Genomic DNA, 20,200 nt, shown 5'->3' on the forward strand with positions numbered 1-20,200 from the left:
CAATGCATAGTTACAGGGTACTTTCACTATGCTAAAGAAGCGCCTAGCTTCATACGTGACCTCCAGCCTCTTCTGCACCCATGAGACACATGCAAATATTTAGTATGCTCTACTATCAACGATGCCAATCTCAAAGAACTTCCCTGGGATGCCGAAAAAGACTTCAGTAGTGACTGACCACCTTCAGCCACGTCCAGGGTGCAGCATGGCTTCTACCGCCTTGCCTAGAAATAGGGGCTTCCCACTGTTTGAATGCATCCAGCAATGAGGAACTCACCACCTCCAAAGACAACCTTTTTCAATTTTAGACATACCTAAGAGAAACTTGGTTGTCAAGTATTTGAGTCAAAGTCCTTCTCCATTTGCTTTTCACTCATTGATCCTAGCCTTGGCATCTGACAACATATTTAGTTTCTCTTAAACAGGACAGGTCTTCAAATACAGAAGACAACCATTACAGACTTCTTCTTACCCCTAAGTCTTATCTTGTTCAGTCAAAATATTCCCATTTTTAAAAAATAAAATTCTTTTTAAAACAGTTTCACATCTCTTCTGGACAGTCTCTAGTGTCATACCCTAGGCTAAGCAAATCACAACATGCAGAGGAAATATTATCTTCTTTCCTTTATCTAAACAATGCTATACATCTATGCCACCAATTTTTAAAAATATTATTACTGATACCTGTTGAGCTAATAGTGAATTAAACCTCTTAGCCTCTTTCATTGTGCTGCTCTTTGGATGCAGCTTCCCTACTCTGAAGATACGCAATTGATTCCTTGACCAAGGTGGAGGATTTCACATTTATCTCCACTAAAATCCACGTAGTAAATCTTTCTCTCCACAAACTCAAGCCTCACATTATTTTTGATGACAAATAACTGCTTATTCATTGGTGTTCTCAGTTAAGATGGGCAGAAACGAAGGCTAAGGAGATGTAGTCTTCATTATCTAACTGCCAAGGCAAGGCTAAAGCCAAAAATTATACCCTAAGCTCTGTGGTCCTGCCAGAGCAGGTTAGCCTGCCTGGGCAGGATGGACAACTTTCCATAATGCCAGGCCAGTGGTAAAATGTTTGATTACCCCAAAGCAGGGATTCTCATCTTTTATTTTTTTCCATCCCAGCAAACCTGAGGTTTATGACGCATTCCCATTAGCAACTGGCTCATTAAGACAGTAATTCTTAACATAGCGGTAAGTATACAACAAACAAGCTCCTTTCGAAGGCACTCTGAATAGCAGCAGGTAGACAGTTTGAACCCCCCTGCCACACGTTATGGACTCTGATGTGCCCCAACCCCTCACTGAGAATCTCCTCCCTAGATACTCATCAGACCCTGCTCTCAAAGGCCCTCACCAAGAAAACAGTCCTCAGAAGTGCCAGGATCCCCTCTGGATTCCACATTGCAGATTTCACATAGTCATCATTTCTTAGGGGATTACTTCTAATCGTTAGAACTTGTTTGCAAAAATTAACGTGTCCATACTGTTCCTGACCTCCAGGGCTAAGAGATGGGCCTGAAAGCTGGTGGATTCCACTCCAGCCCTGTGCTCTTGGAGGAAAGCTCTGAGGCGACAAAGGGAGGTAGCCAGGGAAGGCCTCTGTGTAACTGTCCTTGTGTATTTATTTTTAAATCTCAAAACAGAGAGACTAAGAAGCTGATGACCTTCCTGGCACCTGAGTTGAGGAGTGACCAGTACAAAGAAGCCTTCCAGAGAAGGGGGCAGTCCAGGGCTGGAGTCCCTGCGCCAATTTCCCCTTGGATCCAGTGAGGTATGAGAAGCGCCTCATTCGCAGACTGGGCCCCTGGAGCCTGGGCCTGGCGCTTTTAGGCTTCTCCAAGTCTGTGGCGCCCTCCCCTTCAGGAGTGCGCTGCCCGAGCGACACCTTCACTTCTCTCCAGACGGTGCACGACCCATCAGGCTGTACAGCTGTTTCCAGCGTTCCCTGCAGCTCCTCCTACAGATGCACGGACTCCGCAGCCCAGGCCCTCCCCTAGCTCTCTGCCACTGAACAGGAGCCTTCTCAAGTCTGTTTCCCAAGTTCAGGCCGGCAGGCCCTCCAGGCAACCCCACCTTAAGCCCTTACCCTCCCTTCATCTCCCACTCACAGAAAACCGCCAGAACCGGCCTCCCTGGCTGCCTCTCTGCTCCCAGTGCCCTGATTCAAGCCTCTTCTAAATGCCTGCGCCCAACAACTTTTCTCTTTCCATCTGTTGCCCCTTGAGATCTCTACCATTCTTATTCTTAATGCTTGCCACATCGTTTTTGTAGTTTGTCTTATTTCTGCCCCTATTGATTTGACTCTGCCCTCTCCAGATGCCTGTCATACATAGGATTTCTCAATTATTCCTTGCTTAGCGTGAATGTTAGCATGTGTAGAACCACATTTATGCCATCTGATCGTCTCGCTCAGACCTTCTCATATTCAGCACAAGAATTTTTTCACTATAAGATCTGGAAATATGTAATCTCTCACTTACAAAGACTGATCATGATAGCAACCAAGTGGAACTAAGGGCATGGCATGGGCCAGAGAAAAAATGGGCCCAGATGCTGAACCACCCTTCCCCATATGCACTACTGAGGAAGAATGCTGCTCTTCCCGGGCTATGGGCTTTTAATAGCCAAGAGGTATGTGACATAGAGAAACTGCGTGTCCCTTGATGCTCATGGCATATCATATACCTGGGTACATGGCAATTCAGGTGCATGTCCAGGGACAAGTAGAATCTTTGTGCATCTTTATACTCAGTGAAGGACACAGAAGGACAGACGTGGTTAACACTATGGGGAGGATGGGAGACAGAATTATGCCCGGTTAGGAACAGAAGGCATAAAGTCTCACTTATACAAACTGCTCTGGGACATATTGGTTGATCAGATTTTCTAATAAAATAGAGAATACTTTAGGATTAAATTTTTTTTTTACTGAAAAGACTTTTTAAAAAATGCTTTCCTACATAACTAAGTCCAACACTGGAATATGATTAGGTCATTCTTTTATTCAACAACTATTTCATGCACACATACTATGTACCAGACACCTTTCTGGTGGACAAAACAAGCAAGATCCCTGGCCTAGGGCACTTTCATTCTAGTAGGGAAGATGGATAAGGAAGAAACCAGTAAAGATCATCTCAAATCGTGAACTCAGCTATCAAGGCAAGGTCATCGACAGAGAATGCTGGTGGAGGACCCATGTTACAATGTTCATGAAAGACCACCTGGAGGAGTGGGAGGAGCCAGAGAGTCCAAGACTGGGGCAGGACAGTCCAGGCAAAGGTAACAGCTAGTGCAAAGGCCTGAGGCAAGAGGGAAACAAAAGGAGGCCAGTCTCACCAAACTGGATTGAGCACAGAGAAAATGACATATGAGATGGGGTTGGGGATTTTATTATATTATGTTATTGTATCTAACATGGGTATATTTTCCATTGCTGCATCTGCATGAAGTTAAAGAGCCCTATATTTTGCTTTTTGATAACTCTTTTATTACTTGTGTGAATGCATTTTATATATTTTGTTGCTTTTAATATTTCATGTGTCTTTTTTTAATCTTTTCAACTTTGCAATCTCAAGGCTGTGTCCAGCTTTTTGGATTTCTTCATATTCCCTAGTAAAAGTCTTTGCCTGATACTCTATGCATGTTGTATTGCTTTGAAGTATTCCCTTCAGAAGATGTGAATTTAGCCCAAGCTGTAAATCTGTATAAAAACAGAGTAAACGCTAGTAGATTTCCCTTGTATTAGAGAAGTCTGAGAATTGGGTGGACTTAAACATCCAGAGTTTTACTTGGAGTTTCTTTTTTCCATAGCTTGAAATAATAAGTCCAGGGCTATCTTCATGAATGTTGTAATAATATGATTGTTGATATAAAAAGACTGACGCTAATTATCTAATGACATTATTAGTGATATGAAAATAAAATGATTTAAAATATTTCTCTTCTTTAATGAATTAGCTTCCATTAGTACCTCCAGAAGTATAGAAGTTTGTCCCATGCTTCTCATTCCAAATAAAATGACTAGCTTAAAAAAAATCATACTCATAAATAAATAAACCTAAATATGGATATGGCTGAAATAGAACCAATCTCCTAATACAGTAGCAACTATGCCTATCAGCATGCTTTATGCAGTCTGGGATAGTGGCAGGCGGCCAGCATATTATCCTCTAATCCATTCCTAGCCTACCTCCTAAATGTTATAAATATTCATGTATGCCATAGAAAGCTACTAAGGCTTTATTCAAACATTTTTTTGAATACTCCTTTATGTTCCCCCCAAATGAAAGAATGTCTGTCTTTTTTTTTGCACACGGATCAGAGTGTGCATTCCCCTTTGTTCATACCCACAAATTCTGAAAACCAATACACAACACATTCTCTAATCCTCAATTCATACCTCAGGGTGAAGAGGTTCAAAATAAAATTATTTAGGGTTTGGAGCAGTGGTTTGCTGGGACTGTAATGCTGCCACCAAGAAAAGGTACCTGAGTTCCTAGCTAGCTTGGTGACTTCAAGGAGCTCCCTCCAGGGACACAGCAGACCAGCCCCAGCAGGTCTGCTAGTTCTGCTCACCACCTTGGCCTTGCTGATGAATGACTGGGATTCACTGACATCAGCCTGAAAGGTAAGATGTATCTTTTTCCAAGACACATGATAAAACTAGCAGCCACTCCTGGGATGTAAAAGTAGTAGTAGCTATTGTGGTATTGGACAGGTGTGGGCTAATTTATGATGGAAAACATGGGAAAGTTGGTGATATATGCCAGGTTGGTTCAAGTCAGGCTGGGAAAGCAAAAACAAATCTTCTTGATGTTCCATTTTATTTTCCAGTACCACACAACTTGTGGAAGGGCAATTCTAAAATTTTCTCATGGTATGATTTCAAATAAATAAAATTTATATAGTTGCTGAAGAAGAGAACTACCAGCATACTTTGAATATCCTTTCATCCCTTCTCTATCATAGTAATAGAACTTCCTAATTTTTAGTGGGGCACATGGATACCAAAACAAGAACTATAAATTTTCTAACTTACCTTTCATATGATTAAGTTTCTGGCCAATATAATGTGAGCAAAGTGATGAGTAAACGTCCAGGTCACGTCCCTAAAGAGAAGCACTCCCCCTCCCCTTCTCCATTTCCCCTCTCCTCTAGCTGGAACGGGAGTGCAGAGTCAGCCATCTTGGGCCACGCACATAGTATTGTGGCAAGAGAGAAGCCTGGAACCTTGACTGCTATCTGGACTTAAACGAGAAAGAAAGAAACTCATCTTGCTTTAGCCAGCATTAATTTAGGTTTCTGTTATTGCAATGGAACTGCTCTTTTAATTATTCAGTTGCTCTCTCTGAGAATAGGATGTGAAGGACTTCTTGCCTCACTGCCAGGCATTTAAGAACCCACTTCTGTGGGCAGAATGTACAGAAATGGGGAGGGGGTAATTTCCTAACAGCCACTGAAGATGATCTTGACTTTTCCTTTGCAGGCTGTGGCTGTGACACTAAGATCTGAAAACCCAGATGAAACGATTTCTTTTATCCTTGCAACAGATGGTTGGCTTTGCGTACTTGTGCTCTTCTTGTTTTTTCTGTTTAGTTAGCTTCAACGATCAAAAGTTCTGAAGCTCAGTCAATTCTTTAGAAAACCCTGACATCTATATCTCTGTGCATGTGTATATTTTATACTCAAATATCTGGTTTAGTCACACCTCAGTCCTCATTTCTGCATAAGTGATCTGGAAGGTTCTTTGCCCATTTGTTAAATCTTTCATCTTATCTGGCAATCAACTTCTAAAAAATAGGTTTCCTTTGAGAAAGCAGAGAAATATTGTTTAATTCTCCATGCTAACAAGTGAGCAAAGAATGTTTTTTACTTTGATCAAAGAATTGCTAAACTGACACAGTAATAGAGATGTTCATACCCCACCCTTGGTGGGGAGAAGACTGCTAAGAAAATATTTGCTCTCTGGGAAGGAGTGCCTTTGAGGAGTGTGTCCTCATGTGCTTTCCTAAGAAGCTTAAGAAAGACATGGGGGAACTTGTGTCCAGCAACAGCTGTACTTCTTTACCAAGCTGGGCTTTGCAATAATTACATCCCCAGAATTGAATGGTGCTGATCCTCACAGGATTACTGCAGGGAGTTTCAAATTCTCCTGGAGCCACACATTTTAGTTCAATTTTACGAAACAATTAGAATAGCAGTTTTCTCATTAGAATTCAATAGCACTCCATGGCTTACAGAGTACTTACAGACCATAAACCTACCAACAATTTCAAGAGCTAGATAGAGCAGCCATTATTCCCATTTTCTGTAGAGGAAACTGACCCACAGAGAAGTTAAGAGATAGCTCTCAAGTGATGAAGCTGAGAATTGCACCTCATGTCTCTTGAACTCCAAGTCCTGTGTTTTTCCACAGCACCACATTCACCACTGCAAATCATACCCCGGGGCAGATGCTCACCCACACAGACATAAACACTGCAACACCCCATCCATCCAAATTGCAGCCAAAGGATTCAGAAGACAATGGATCATTCCATTAACATGTACTATGGAGCTAAAAAAAAAAAAAAAGGTTTTGGCATGACCTGCTATTATTGCTTCACAGAATATAAGAAAATAAACTGCCAAGTAACCAATGCTGGATAATGCTGATCTCAGTAATGTGTGTGTGTGTGTGTGTGTGTGTGTGTGTGTATGGGGGGGTGGCAATTAAGAAAATATTGAATATGTGCCCATTCCTCATCTGTTATTGAAAAATTTTTTTTGGCTATAAAGATTTTCAAGTCCTTTCTCTGAAGTTGGGTAAACTTTAGTGGGATATGCAATATGCATTTAGATGAATACTTCCTGATAAAGACGTACTATAGAGTTGCCTTTTACCTACATGCAATATGGCCAGGCTTGGCAGATCACCATTTCAAAGGCATCCTGGGGCAGTCTAGCTCCATAAACCTTACAACAAAACAACAACATGGAAGTCACTCTGGAACATTCGCTCATTTTAGCAATAGGCAGCCAAGGATAAAACAGGCAGCATAAAAGCTAACTGCTGCTGGGAGCCGCAGCACAAATACTATTCAATTTCACAAAAGAGAACTGACAGAATAAAACAGGTAACCAATTTGAACCAAATATTTCAAAACTCCTTTATGTGTAACTACCTTTTTAACATGGCAGCATATATGGAAATCATTTCCTTTATTAGTACAAATGCAAATTTTATTTTAAAAAAACATTGTGGTTAAGATTATAATACCGCACGTACCATTTTTTCAAAGTTTACGAGATTGTCAGTGAACGTCTTGTTCCCCTCATGAGTAAATGTCATATCTGTATAGAAATAAAAGCCACATTCTAATCACTAACCGAAATATGTCATACTAAGAAAGCACAATAGCACCATTAGATTATGCTGGTGGATTTGCATAACACTGCGTTGAAAAAGGCTGATAATAGATCCTTTTATGTTAGGTGTTTAACTTTCTAAATCCTTTACCTGAGATTAGTAAAATTTCTAAACTAACTCTGTTTCACTAATACGTCTTCCAAATGATGAAGCCCTCTTTCTCCGCTCATCTTCCCAACCCTTTTAGAAAAGCTGGCGCCCACAGGAGATGATGAAGAAGGTAGAAAAGGAAGGATGGGCTCGTTCTTTTCAAAGAGCTCAATCTCTTGTTCATTTTCTTCCCCAGACCCTCACCACCTGCTCGGCCTGCGCGTTTTCTTGGGGTTACCTTTAATGAGCAAGGGCATGAAGGGGATGAGAGGAGGCTCCAGCTTGGCTGCTGTCAGCCTGTAGGCCCTGTGGTTTCTTGAAGGGTCCTTAAGAGAAACAAAGAGATGCTGGGTCATGATTAGCGACACACACACTGCCCTTCTACCTCCCGATACACCCAGCCCTGACATCTGGTGTTTTTGAATCAAGCATAGCTATGAAAGAAAGGTAGACTTAGTTAAAGGAAAAGATTTATGTTTTAAACAGCCTCATGTGGGGCATGAATATATTTTGCATTTCGTTTCTTTTCCTGTTTGAAAGAGAGATTTGCCTACAGGGGCATAGGGGAGGGATTCCCTTGGAAAGCAAGGACAAAATGTGTAAATAGAAACCGCGAGATTCCCTTCCTCCTGAAGCCCCGCATCCCTCCTGGGAGCTTGGGTCACCCTGGCTCTGCCTTACTCGGCCAGTCCTGACTTGTCCTCTCTGAAACCACCCCATCGCTCCCGCAAAGTCCCACTCATTCCTTTTCTGTCTCTTAACACCTCCCAGCCAATGGGGAAAAATAATTTTGGGAAGCTAAGGAAAAGGTAGCTTCAAACTCATAGCCAGTCTGCGTTAGATGGAAAGGATCTTATTACACTGCTTTTCTTAGTTACACAAATTGACCTTATGTGGGACATAAGTCCTCTTTAAGTTAGCTCCTGAGGGTGCCATTCATTAGTCAGACATGCTTGTTTTAGCAGCACTAAAACAGGATCATAAACTTCTTAAAGTCATACAAGGACAGATAAAATTTCTGAAATGAGAACTTAAATTCAGCTCATCAGAAATTGGATTAATACAGACAGTGAACAGAATAAAGCAGCCCCTGTCACTTACCATTAAACTTTCAAACTCTGCGTAGAACTTCTTGAACTTGCTTGGCAGTTTCTGTTAATGAAAAGAAAATGTCACACGTATAAGTCAGATTCAATTTCTAGATATGTATTGTGTGTTAATTTTTTTTAGGGGAAATGTATTTCCTTTGGCACTTAATCAAACATCTCTGAGACAGGCTGGGCTATAATCTGTGCTGTCATTTGAGAATAATCTTCTGGAATATGGCAAACTCACCTTTTAAAAGTCTCAAGCTAGCTGAACCAAAAGTAAGTACCTATGCTGTTGTCTTGCTGTTTTTCTAATATTTTCAGAACTGGGTGGTTCATAAAGAGGACGTGATCCCCCAGACCATAAGTCGTCTGGAATTATTATCACTATTATTTTTAATTCTATGATTCCCACAATCAGGAGTTTAGACCCGAGAGAATATGAGTGCTAAAAGAATTTTAGGAGCTCTTTCAACCCTCCCCTTCCTTCACCAGGTAAGCTACTTGAGGATTGGGATTTTCATCTGTTTTGTTTACTGATGTATCCTCAGTGCCTAGACGAGTGCTGGATACATAGCAGGACCTCAATATATTTTTCTTGGACTAGAATAGACCTTTGCTTTACAAATGGAAGGAATTAAGTATCACAGTCTAAGTGACTTGCCCAAAGTCACACAGCTGATGATCAGCACAGTCTATGTAAGTCACATCACCTGCCTCCTTCCATATGCTATATGCCTCTCCACATGAGCATGTCTCCTACAGGCATTCTCTGACCTGATATAATACAAAATTTGAGCACTCTATCAGTTTATTAATTTTTCATGTTTTTGTTTTGGCCCACAATTCATCCTCATTTACTGTAAGCACATGTTCATACCAGTAGGTCAAAATGGAATCATCTTTCAATCTATTGGTTCTACTTTGCTTAGGTCCTGAGTTTTTCATAAAACTGGACTTTTCTCTTTTGATAAGGTTAAACCAAGATAGAACAGCAGGATGATCTTTTCCATTGCGGGACTGTTGAAGCACTGCCCAAGTCCTGGTCCTCAAATATTTTCAACTCGGCTCTCCTTCTCACAGTGAAGTCTATCACCACAGTCAATTCATGAACTAGGTTTCTGCAATCCACAGAAAACTCCTCTCTCCTCTTTTTCCTCTCGTAGCCGACTCAGTCATATTTCCATTTAAGCATTTGTAAAAAATCTTATTTTGTTCTGGAAACTGAGTGTTCTATATATCCTCCAAATTTGTTCATCTAAGAACCTAATTTCAATTCCAGGGAAACCTGGTATCATTACTTGGGGGGAATGGATGTACAAAGGTATGAAAGCTGAGATGGGGCAACAAGGGATGCAAAACTCTCATCCACATGGAGTAACCAAATCACAGCTTTCCATTGACATAGTCCATTTTTAAAATTAGGAGTGAATTAAATAGTTAGACCTCTGTCACTCTAGTTCTCTTTATTTACTCAGCTGGCTTTTAGGTCAAAGGAATTAGGGTACATGGTATTAAAAAATTGTGTGATTCTCGGTACTATTAACTAGCCATCCCTCATTCCTCCAGAGCAGTGGTAATTAACTGGAGACATTTTACTCCCCAGGAATACCTAGCAAGGCCTCAGACATTTTTGGTTGTCACAACTGGGTGGGGGTGGTGCTACAGGTATGTAGTGGGTAGAGATGAGGGATGCTGCTAACTATTCTACAATGCACAGGACAGTTGGCGCCCAACAAAGAATTATCTGAACAAAATGTCAAATGCTGAGGCTGAGAAGCCCCACTCCAGATTATTACTTCTATTTATTTCATATCAGAATGTTCTTTCCCTTCTTATTTGAACCACTACCTTTGCCACTTAGTTTAACTTTATATACTATTCCATTCATTTGTTCATGTGTGATCTGTATTTCCATGTGGCCAGGGACCGTTTCTCACACTGCTCCAGTAGCCACCCTGGTACTCATTGGAGCTGTACGGGAAGCCCTTGGAAGGCGCTCAGGTGAGTAAACCAAACTTAGAGATGCTTATAAATGAACGCTGAAAGATTAATCTTCTCTTATCAGCAACCTACAACACTGAAAATAAAAGCTCATAGGCTCCCAGTCCCTGTGAAATTAAAGACCTGGCCAATTAACCCTCTTCCTTTGTGAATGCATCCTCCCAAGCAGCCTCCTATTTTTTCCTGTAGGCCAAGAAAATGGGGCCAGATAGTTTTCCCATGTATTCACGTCTGGATGCTGGTTATGTGAACCCAACTCCTGGCCTTCCTGGACCCCATGAGGCTTTATACCTTCTCTTGATATCCCCAAGCACTAGAGAGTCATTTGAAGTTCGTGGGGGGATTAGCAGCTGGAAGCAGGTTGGGGAAAGCAGATTACCTGAGAGGAATCCCTAGGTCTCTTGGAGCCTTGGGCTCCAAGACAGAGGAGCCTGCAAGATGGCTTCATTGCCTACATTTATTGGCAGCCCTAACTCCGCCCTTTTCCTTGCTGGAAGATGACACAGCTGCATGGCACGCAGGCCTCGCCAGTTCCCTCATTCCTATATTCAGGGATGAGCTGCTCTGTGCTGCATCTGCCTGGAATTTTAAGAGAAACCCAAGACAGAAGGACTTGTGAGGACCTGCCCTATAAACAATGGAAACATTCAGGAGGGACAGAGGAAGAAAACCCTTTCAAGAGTGAAGTGGGGAAGAAATTAGTTTCAAGGAAAAGATTTAGAGATGTAAACGGCTATCTTTAAGCACCATTGCAAATTGAATCTCTCCTATATACTCCTTGCCCTCTTTTTTTGTCTCCCTTACACATGCATTTTTATTTTTAGTAAGAGTCTATTTCTGTGCCTATGCTCTATTAGAGATTAGCATCTTCAACTATATAGCACATGTAAGGGGTCAGGCACATTTTGAGTACTTAGCTAATGATAAACAATGTTTTTTTTCTGGCATGAATAACCAACCATCACCAAGCCGCTAATCACATTTAATACAGAAATTCACAATACCCAACCGATGTTTACTTTAAAACTCAGCATAACTTTTGCCCCAAACTGAGAGTTTGCCAACTGTTGTTCTTCCACTCGGGGAGTTCTGCCAGGTGGTTAAGAGACACTTAGTCCTCAGCCGGTCCAAACAGTTGGTCTCCTGGCTAATTCTCCCCAAGGCAAAATGACTACTTGGATAAAAATGGATCCTCTGTTCTCTTGTAATTATAGATAAGGTTTATTGCAAAAGCAATAAGCAGACATTTCAGAAAATGGTAGAATCTATGAGGAAAACCTTTGAAGCCATCCAAACAGTGTTGTTCCTTCACGTTACACCCAGCAACTGCACTTATTATTATTTACACTGTAGAGCTGGGGACGCTGAGACACGCCCCACCCCCCATACCCACAAAAGGACAATACCAAGGAGACAGGTCAACTTCCTCAAAGTGTTCCACCTTCTCCATTGTTACGACAGTGTGAGCTAGAGTTCATTAAAATCCCTCCCTGGAGAGCCTGTGTTTTTATTCTTAAGGGAAAAAGTCACAGCTGGACGGCGGCTGAAGCTTACCTCCCACGTTAGTGCCAGGCGGCTAACAGCAACATTACTTAGTCCCATGACGATGGCAAAAAAGGAATTCAGATTTTTGTACTCCTTACAGCTGAAACACAAGAGGCTCATGTTTGAATCAAATGCCACTTTTGAGTGAGATAAAAAATTAGTGCTCGATTTTCTGATAGTCATTAATATTCGTCAGTACTCCTTTATGAGAAGAGGCAATGATAGATTTAGTGCACTGTATAAGTTCCACTTGGGTAACCACGTTCTGCTATCTGAGTTCTCACTGCAGTTTTAGAAAGGTGATGTTTTTGGCCACCTAGGTCCAGGTTTTGACAATCCCTACCCTAGGGATTGTTACTATGATCCCAAAGCTGGTTAAAGCCTTATTGGACCTGAGGGATGCCGCTCATGGAAGAGGAAGAGAGAGTAAAATGTCCCTGGAGAGGTCTAGACCTTTAGCCTAGAGGTGACTACCTCCCCTAAAAGCACGGGAGGGACCACAGAAGTCAGCCCCACTGCACCCACCGCAGCTCCTATCTACCATGAAGAATGCATCTAAGTGGGCTGGGCAGTTATTCTCTAGGAGTTTTAAAGCGGATGAATAAGCTAAACAATTGACCAAAAATATCACCTTATTTTCTTTACATGTTCCTGAAGTCAATGAAGCTGATCATTTCTCAATCTGTATTTATGCCACCATTAGCTTATATGAATATATATTCAGGTTTAAGAAAAGTGGAACAAGACCAAAAATTCCTATCAGGATGGCACTATTTAGCTCAGGTACTTGGTTTAACTTACAAAAAAAAAATCCCCAACTTCCTTATATTATCTCTAAAAATGGAAAGAAGAATTAATTCATTTAGCAATAAATTCAAATCCTCATGAGAAATCAATATGCTTATCTAAGTCTGGCTAAATCGTAATAAAATTCTTTTTGGATTAACTTTTTTGTAAAAGGCTAGTTATATTGTTGCATTGTCTGCCCATGGTCTCCTTGTGAGGCGATTCTTAATTTGACTTGTGTGGAAATGAGAACATATATTTCAGAGAAGGTATAGTGTGTCTAATCTCGCCGGTGAGAAACAGAGCAAAACTTGTCCTGTGTGGGGCTGTGGCTCTCAGGTCAGGGGCTGCAGATTATTTAAGAAACACCCAGGGCCAAAGACAAGCGCACACAGCCATGCACTTGTGTCTGCCTTTGTCCTGTGTTTGTGATTTTGAAAGAATCAATTGTAGACTATATACCTACCTTTCTGTTTCCTGCTCTTTTACCAACTAAAGTTATCACCTAAATTTCTTTACCAACTAAAAAGTCACAAAATTTTTTTATGCCTCAGTCTTCTCATCCTTAAAAAGGGATAATGACACCTGGTCCCCAACTTCACAGAGTTCTGGGGAAGACAAAGAGCTTAGATAGAATGTGAAGTTCTGTAAAAATAGGGTTTAAAACAGATGCTACTGCCACTAGGTTTTCATCTCATTCTTGTAGAGCTCTAGTTTATTGACGACTACATAATCTTCTCCAGTTAGGTCATATAAAAAGCTCCAATAAATGACAGTCCAGCTCAGCACAGGGCAATGGTTAACTAATATACACCAATTTATGTCAAAGGCCTGTTTCACCAATTTATTCACTTAATCAGAATGAAGAACTTTAAGAAAGGCAAAGGTATTTTCTTTAAAACCCTGAGTTTTTGAAAGGCTCACGTATGTTGCCTCCGTAATACAACAGAACTAGACCCCAAAGTGCTTTCTGACCTCCCCCGCTGGTGTGCAGACAGCCTCTCTCTCCTCCTCGTTGCACTTAGCACTGCCAGGCTAAGGTGAAGAGAAAATGTGCTCCTTCTGACGGGAAAGCATGTATTGTCACAGTTTCCATAATCATCTCAAACCAAATACGTGAAGGCATCTGTCTCTTGCAAGAAGGCTGGCCAGGCTACACTGTGAGTCAGAAATCCATAAGCAACATTCTACTGAATCTTTCTTCAGACAGCCAGCTTTTCCAAATTAAGAGATACCAGCATCTGAAGCCAGCATCTGGGTATTCGGGTGAACTCTAAAATGTTTGACAAAATAACTCAAGGCATTTGGCAAGGTGATATCTATAAAACATCCAGCAGCTTTTCATTCTTTGTTTAGCCCTGGAAATCAGACTCCGTTTTAGATCTAAACTGTTTGGCTTAAGAAAATTGCCTAGCCGGGGTCACTTGTACTCCCAACCTTCTTGTGCTAGAGAGCCCTGCATTTAGAAAGGAAAGAAGTCTCACAGCCACAGGCCACATTTAGCATTTTATTTTTAGCATTGTGGTGATACCAAAAACATGGAAGTAAACAGGAGGTTGTCAGGCATATCTAAATGGCAGGAGAAGATTCAATTCATGTCAGGGGGGAATCTAACTGGCCCCTGCAGTAAATAAATTGTTTCCCATGAAGAGCTGTTAAATAGAATATTTATAAGGTGCTTGATTTTTCTGAGGTTTATGGAGGTGATTTTCATGTGCTGGGGTAGCTCACGCGTTTATGCGTTTCGCTGCTTTTAATCTGGTCGAGTTGGATGTGCTGTTGTACATGTATGTTCCACTGCCCTCTACTGGCCATAATATGTCATGGAGCTTTATAAACAGAACTTTCTACAACAGAACTTTCTGTTTGCCGAAGGACTCAGACCGAGGAGGCAAAAAGTCCGAGCAGTCCAGAGCAAAAAGAGGTTACAATCTGAGTTGCAGCATCACTTCAACAAGATATCGATTTACATATCGATGTCAAATATTACAAAAGCTGGAAGAAATTCATCTTTTACAAGGGTTTGGTTATTTTCGGGCCTCCACAGTTAAGTAATTCCCATATCATGCTTTCCTTTTAAAGAGAGTAAAATGAAAACAGAGTGCAATTTTTTTCCTCTTCCCAAGCTAAAGATACTTACTGGGCTGCTATCTTAATAAATTTCTTTAAGAGCTGAACACGCTTGCTGAGTTGGGAACAAAGGCAAATCTCAGTGACAACCCAAAACTGAATTTCATTAAATCTCCTCAGGAACAAATCCAAGTTTGCTGTGGTCTTTTTAAAGTTGTGCCTTCCAAAAGTGTGATAGATTAGTTCCATCTAGAAAAGGGAGGAAAACAATTTTACTTATTTGCTATTTTTAAGTCAAAACATTTGATACATTTCTCTATTTGTCAAGACAGTTTTAATAATGGTCAGCAAATGTGAATACAATCACTGACTAGGACTCTACTTGCACTACGGTTGAGACCTGATAAATATATAAATATAAACTAGGTATTACTGCTTTAATATACTCAGGAAGACATAGCATGTGGCAAGTCACAAAGATTTTTTAATACTCAAAGACCTTATAACAGGCTTTATTAATATATTCAATGTTCACAAAAATCATCACGTGGTTTGGTTTCCATATTGTGGCTCACACTAACGTAGTCGAGCGATGCCAGCAGGCTTCAACCAGAGTAGCCACTGTACCTACTAAGGCACTCAATTGGACATCTTACCTCATGGACACAGTTGAAGAGCTCCCAGTCATAAATTGTCATCTGATATGCTAAATCTTTAGAGCTCATCAGTTCAAAAGTTCCCACTGTGCCAACAGTTGGGCCTTCTTGTTCTGGCAAGGGAGTCTGTAAATATTACAAAAATAGATCAGAATCTCATTTCAGACAATACTTAATGCTGAAGCTTTAGGGAGTTTCTGAGGGGAAAGGATTCTAGAGATGCTTTAAAAAATATCTTGAAACTTGATTTTCCCCAGGAGAGCAAATCACCTCTGCCCTTGATGCACATTTGCTCTGGTGTCATCTTTATAGACATAATCATCATTATCATGCAATTCACTGGCTGGAAAATGTGATAATGGCTAACAAGTTTCCATGAAGAGTGACCCATGGAGCTTGGCTATCGGGTGGGGGAAAGGCCCTGGAAACTCTCCCTCTTCTCCTGTTTCCTACAGAAACTGTCAGAGAGCTGGTACTGGCACGGCTGTTTTGAATACAGTGCTACCAATGCCTGCAGGGGCTGGTGACTGGTCGAGCTGCTGCATCTCCTTCTCTTACCACACACTGCCTGGTGTCCTGGTGATTTGAGGCTGTGCATGATAACTGATTTCTCTACTCTCTGGGAGATTTGGGTCTAAGAATGATATTCACATGGTATTTGAAGAACAAACTTATATTGTCTAGAAGACCTTCAGTCAAAATTTTCCATCTGACTTATTTATCTCATTTTTACTTTTTGAATATTGGCCTAAAGTGCTTTTACTTAGTAAGATGAATGATTTATAAACATAAGGAACATCTAAAATACGTAAATATTTATATATAATATATGCAATATATACATTACAAAGTTACAAAATTCATATGAATTGAAAGAGCATTTCCCCCTCTGATACTAGCCATATTTGGATATTCAATATTCATGTCAGAAGTATAAATGTTATCCAAGTTCTGCCATCATCTTCATCATCATCATCACCACAACCATTACATCGTAAAAATGCCTCCTGCCTTCTGCCCCCTAAAGGAATTACATGCTCAGGATATAAGGGGTCCTGACATTGACAGCTTATGGTCTAAGAGAGAAGTGAATCCAACCAGCAATTTTAGCACTATACCTCAATACAGAGTCAGGATTCATTTGCATGAATAAACAGACAGAGAGAAGCCTCAACATACATGGCTCCCAGATACACAGATAAAGAGGTGGAGGAGCATGAATGGGCTTTTTGAGAGTTAGTTGGCATTTGGAGGAAAGCGTCATCTGAAAAGATTTTCTTTTTTTTTTTTCTTTTTTAAGATTTATTTATTTATTTAATTTCCCCCCCTCCCCTGGTTGTCTGTTCTTGGTGTCTATTTGCTGCGTCTTGTTTCTTTGTCCGCTTCTGTTGTCGTCAGCGGCACGGGAAGTGTGGGTGGCCTCATTCCTGGGCAGGCAGGCTGCTCTTTCTTTTCACACTGGGCGGCCTTCCTCACGGGCGCACTCCTTGCGCGTGGGGCTCCCCCACGCGGGGGACACCCCTGCGTGGCACGGCACTCCTTGCGCGCATCAGCGCTGCGCATGGCCAGCTCCACATGGGTCAAGGAGGCCTGGGGTTTGAACCGCGGACCTCCCATATGGTAGACGGACACCCTAACCACTGGGCCAAAGTCCATTTCCCTGAAAAGATTTTCAAAGAAACAAGCTGGGCTTTAAAAAATGGAACTGACAAATTTGGCTGGATTAGAACAACAAGGTTTCCCCCAAGCGCTATCCAGGACAGTCTGTCCTAAGCTTGAAGAATGGCAAGGAAGGCATGTAAGAGGGGAAGCTGTCAAGAGACTTGCTTGGTAGGAACAGTGAGTGCAGGGGGACCAAATGGACCACTTGAACAGCTTTTAGAAAGTCTCTGAGGACAGGATGAGGAATTGGGACTTGGTTGGGGGCCAAGGTGCTTAGGATGCTAGCTCTTGAGGAGAGTAAGCTGATGGCACCGATGAGAGCTGGCAGATGTTGCCAAAGATGAGGTTAGCACAAGGCTTGTAGTGTGCCATAGACTCCGAGTTGAAAGTTCGTTCCAACTGTGTCGACTTGGGTTGATTCCCTAATGTCGTGGATGCCTGTTTTCACTGCTGGTAAGTCAAGGTCATAATACCTATCTCTACTCTTGATAAGAGGATTGGATAGGGATAAACTAAGTGATGCACAGAAGCACAGTGCCTGGCACAGAGGAGGTACCTCCTCCACCCAAAATTAGTTACCTCCCCAGCAGTGCTGCAGCAGGACAAACACACAGGCAAGTGTTATCAGGACACCTGGATGTAAGCACTAATTACTGCTGTTGCTGACTCAGGGGGAGAGAACTGGGAAGAACAACTATTCCAGGGTTTTGAGCCTCAGGGAACCATCATGGTGGTTCTGAAACTGGCAGAGGCTGGCAAATAGCTTATAGAAGCAAATAAGGAGAAGGGTTTTAACCAGAGTCAGTCTCAGGTAGAAAAGTTAGGGAAGCTTTTAAATGCTGGGACTTGGAGCCACCTCTCAGGCTCCAACTGGCTCTCCACATTCTTTTTCTTTTTGCAGCTGCTACTGTGAACACAGAGCCCTCTGCTCCTCTGTAGACTGCCCCCTCCCACGCTATTTCTGGGATTTACTCTCTCCTCAAGATTGGAGTGACTCAGTCTATCTCTTTTCCTTTAGGTTTCATAGCTTTTCATACCGGGGGTAAATTAACCCAACAGCTATAGGCAGGTCAATATTAAGAAATACAAAGATCTTTTAGTTTTAGTTATTCCGGCATCCATTTGGAGAGGCTAAGAGAAAGCCCAGCTGAATCTCCCTTACATTGGGTGGGCGGGTCTCACCAAGCTTCCCTCCTCCTTGGCAAAGGGCATGTTGACCCTTCCATGAGCCCAATGGAGAGGCAATTTGAGAAGAAAGGATGTTCCTCTATCTGAAAGGAGGAATTTACATTCTGACCCTGGTCCTATAGGAAGCATCTCATTGAGATATTTCCTTATAGATATTCCCATGGAAATTTCCTACAGATGAGGCCCAGCAGGACTTGTGTAGGATCTGTACTGCACAGGCAGATCCAAAAACTACCTACACACACAGACTCCAAGTGACTCTTCCCCCCACCCTTTTCGAGAAATTGTTTCTCTTTTAAGTCTGGTTGGTGGTGAATGGGAGAATAACATTGCCACCATCCCATTTTCTAGATGGGGAAACTAAGACATACAAAGACACTGTTGATTGTCAGAGAAGAAGAGATGGATAAAGTAAACTGCCACCCAGGGTCCCTCTTTCCTTGTGCTGCCACACCCTCTGTGACATGAGAACAGCTCTGCAGTGGCACATCACATTCGATTCTCCCTGATTATACACAGGTAGACCAGGCTGTGAGCTCCTTGAGGGACAAGGACCACAGCAGACTCATCTTTGAGAGCACCTTGGAGCCAGAACCATTCACAATGCCAGGAATGATGAAGTAGGTGCTAAACAAAAGTTTGAAGAACAAGTGAACAGATAATTGTAGAACCAAATTACAGTACAGTGGGACTCTACATAATCTGTTCTGTACTAACATCATGCTTGAACAAAATGTCAAGAGAGTAAAGCTCCAGGGGACAAACCCTAAGATAAATCCCTGGTACTGTGCTAATTCCAGACAACACAATTTAACACTACAAATTTTTCTGTTCCAGGTTGTTTATAGTAGTCCCATCTCCCTAACTTGACTGTAATTGTCTAAGGACAGAGGCTCTAGGCATCACAAAGAAGCTGGCCCGGCTCAGAGCACAAAGCAGACATTTCATAAGTTATGTGTTGATGAATCAAAGGGTTGGTTTGGGCAACATTCCAAATGCAGACTCATCATGTGTATTACTCTTCCTAAAAGGACTGTCCCCAAACAGAATCTTTAGAAAGCCAGGAAAGGAGCTCTGTGCCTGAACTTTGGAGAGGGTGGGTGACCCTCTGCATGATGACATAACTCACAGCACAGTGAACTGCAGGGCATCGAGGGAAGAGGCAAAAGCAAGTTCACCTGCCAAAAAGTAAACTGCTTTCAATTACTCAGGCTTTAAAGTGGAAGACCAAGTCTGGCAAGGACTACAAACTCGAACTTACAAGAATGTAGGGCTGTGTGCAAATAAACAGAGACTTAAAACGTTAGTATCTGCCCCCCAGAGAGCTGGAGACAGGCCCCGCTCTATCTCCACACCACATCATCCGACACCGCGAGGAACCAGCCGGCAAGCGAGGCCCAGAGCCCGTGTGATAAACACGTCAAGTGCCACCTTCAATGGAGAGACAGTGAACTTGGCTTTTTATGGCATTCAATTCCAGGAGAGGGCAGCACGACTCATTTACAACATTTTTAAAAAATTTCAATGCCTCAGTGTTTGGAGATATGTATTTAGAAAGCAATGAGAGTAGGTGACTAACCATTGTTAAAGAGGACTGTGAGCTGATTTGGGCCTTGGAGCACTGGGGATTGAGGAAAAGCAAGGGCCCTCAGGGGCCATGACGGATGAGGGGTTAATAAGAGAGCAAATGACACATT

General features: G+C 41.9%; 1 protein-coding gene and 1 long non-coding RNA gene across 14 annotated transcripts in view; one reads left to right on the forward strand and one right to left on the reverse strand.

The window, feature by feature from the left end:
- The window catches only part of LOC139439315 (uncharacterized), a 30,787-nt gene extending 27,149 nt beyond the window's left edge, over positions 1-3,638 (forward strand). Inside the window, exon 2 of the long non-coding RNA XR_011649258.1 lies at positions 1,647-3,638. This is a non-coding gene — a long non-coding RNA (uncharacterized lncRNA). The remainder of the gene's footprint in view (positions 1-1,646) is intronic.
- Positions 1-20,200, reverse strand: part of RAPGEF4 (Rap guanine nucleotide exchange factor 4) — a 339,975-nt gene that overhangs the window by 6,713 nt on the left and 313,062 nt on the right. For all 13 annotated transcript variants that reach the window (XM_012518928.4, XM_004476786.5, XM_004476785.4 and 10 more), the window contains 6 exons: positions 15,654-15,779; positions 15,068-15,246; positions 12,151-12,241; positions 8,606-8,656; positions 7,743-7,830; positions 7,274-7,338 (listed from right to left, as the gene is read on the reverse strand). In XM_012518928.4, the coding sequence (XP_012374382.1) occupies positions 7,274-7,338; positions 7,743-7,830; positions 8,606-8,656; positions 12,151-12,241; positions 15,068-15,246; positions 15,654-15,779 (600 nt within the window). The remainder of the gene's footprint in view (positions 1-7,273; positions 7,339-7,742; positions 7,831-8,605; positions 8,657-12,150; positions 12,242-15,067; positions 15,247-15,653; positions 15,780-20,200) is intronic.

The sequence above is a fragment of the Dasypus novemcinctus genome, chromosome 7 (assembly GCF_030445035.2).
Source record: "Dasypus novemcinctus isolate mDasNov1 chromosome 7, mDasNov1.1.hap2, whole genome shotgun sequence".
Taxonomy (NCBI): Eukaryota; Metazoa; Chordata; class Mammalia; order Cingulata; family Dasypodidae; genus Dasypus; species Dasypus novemcinctus.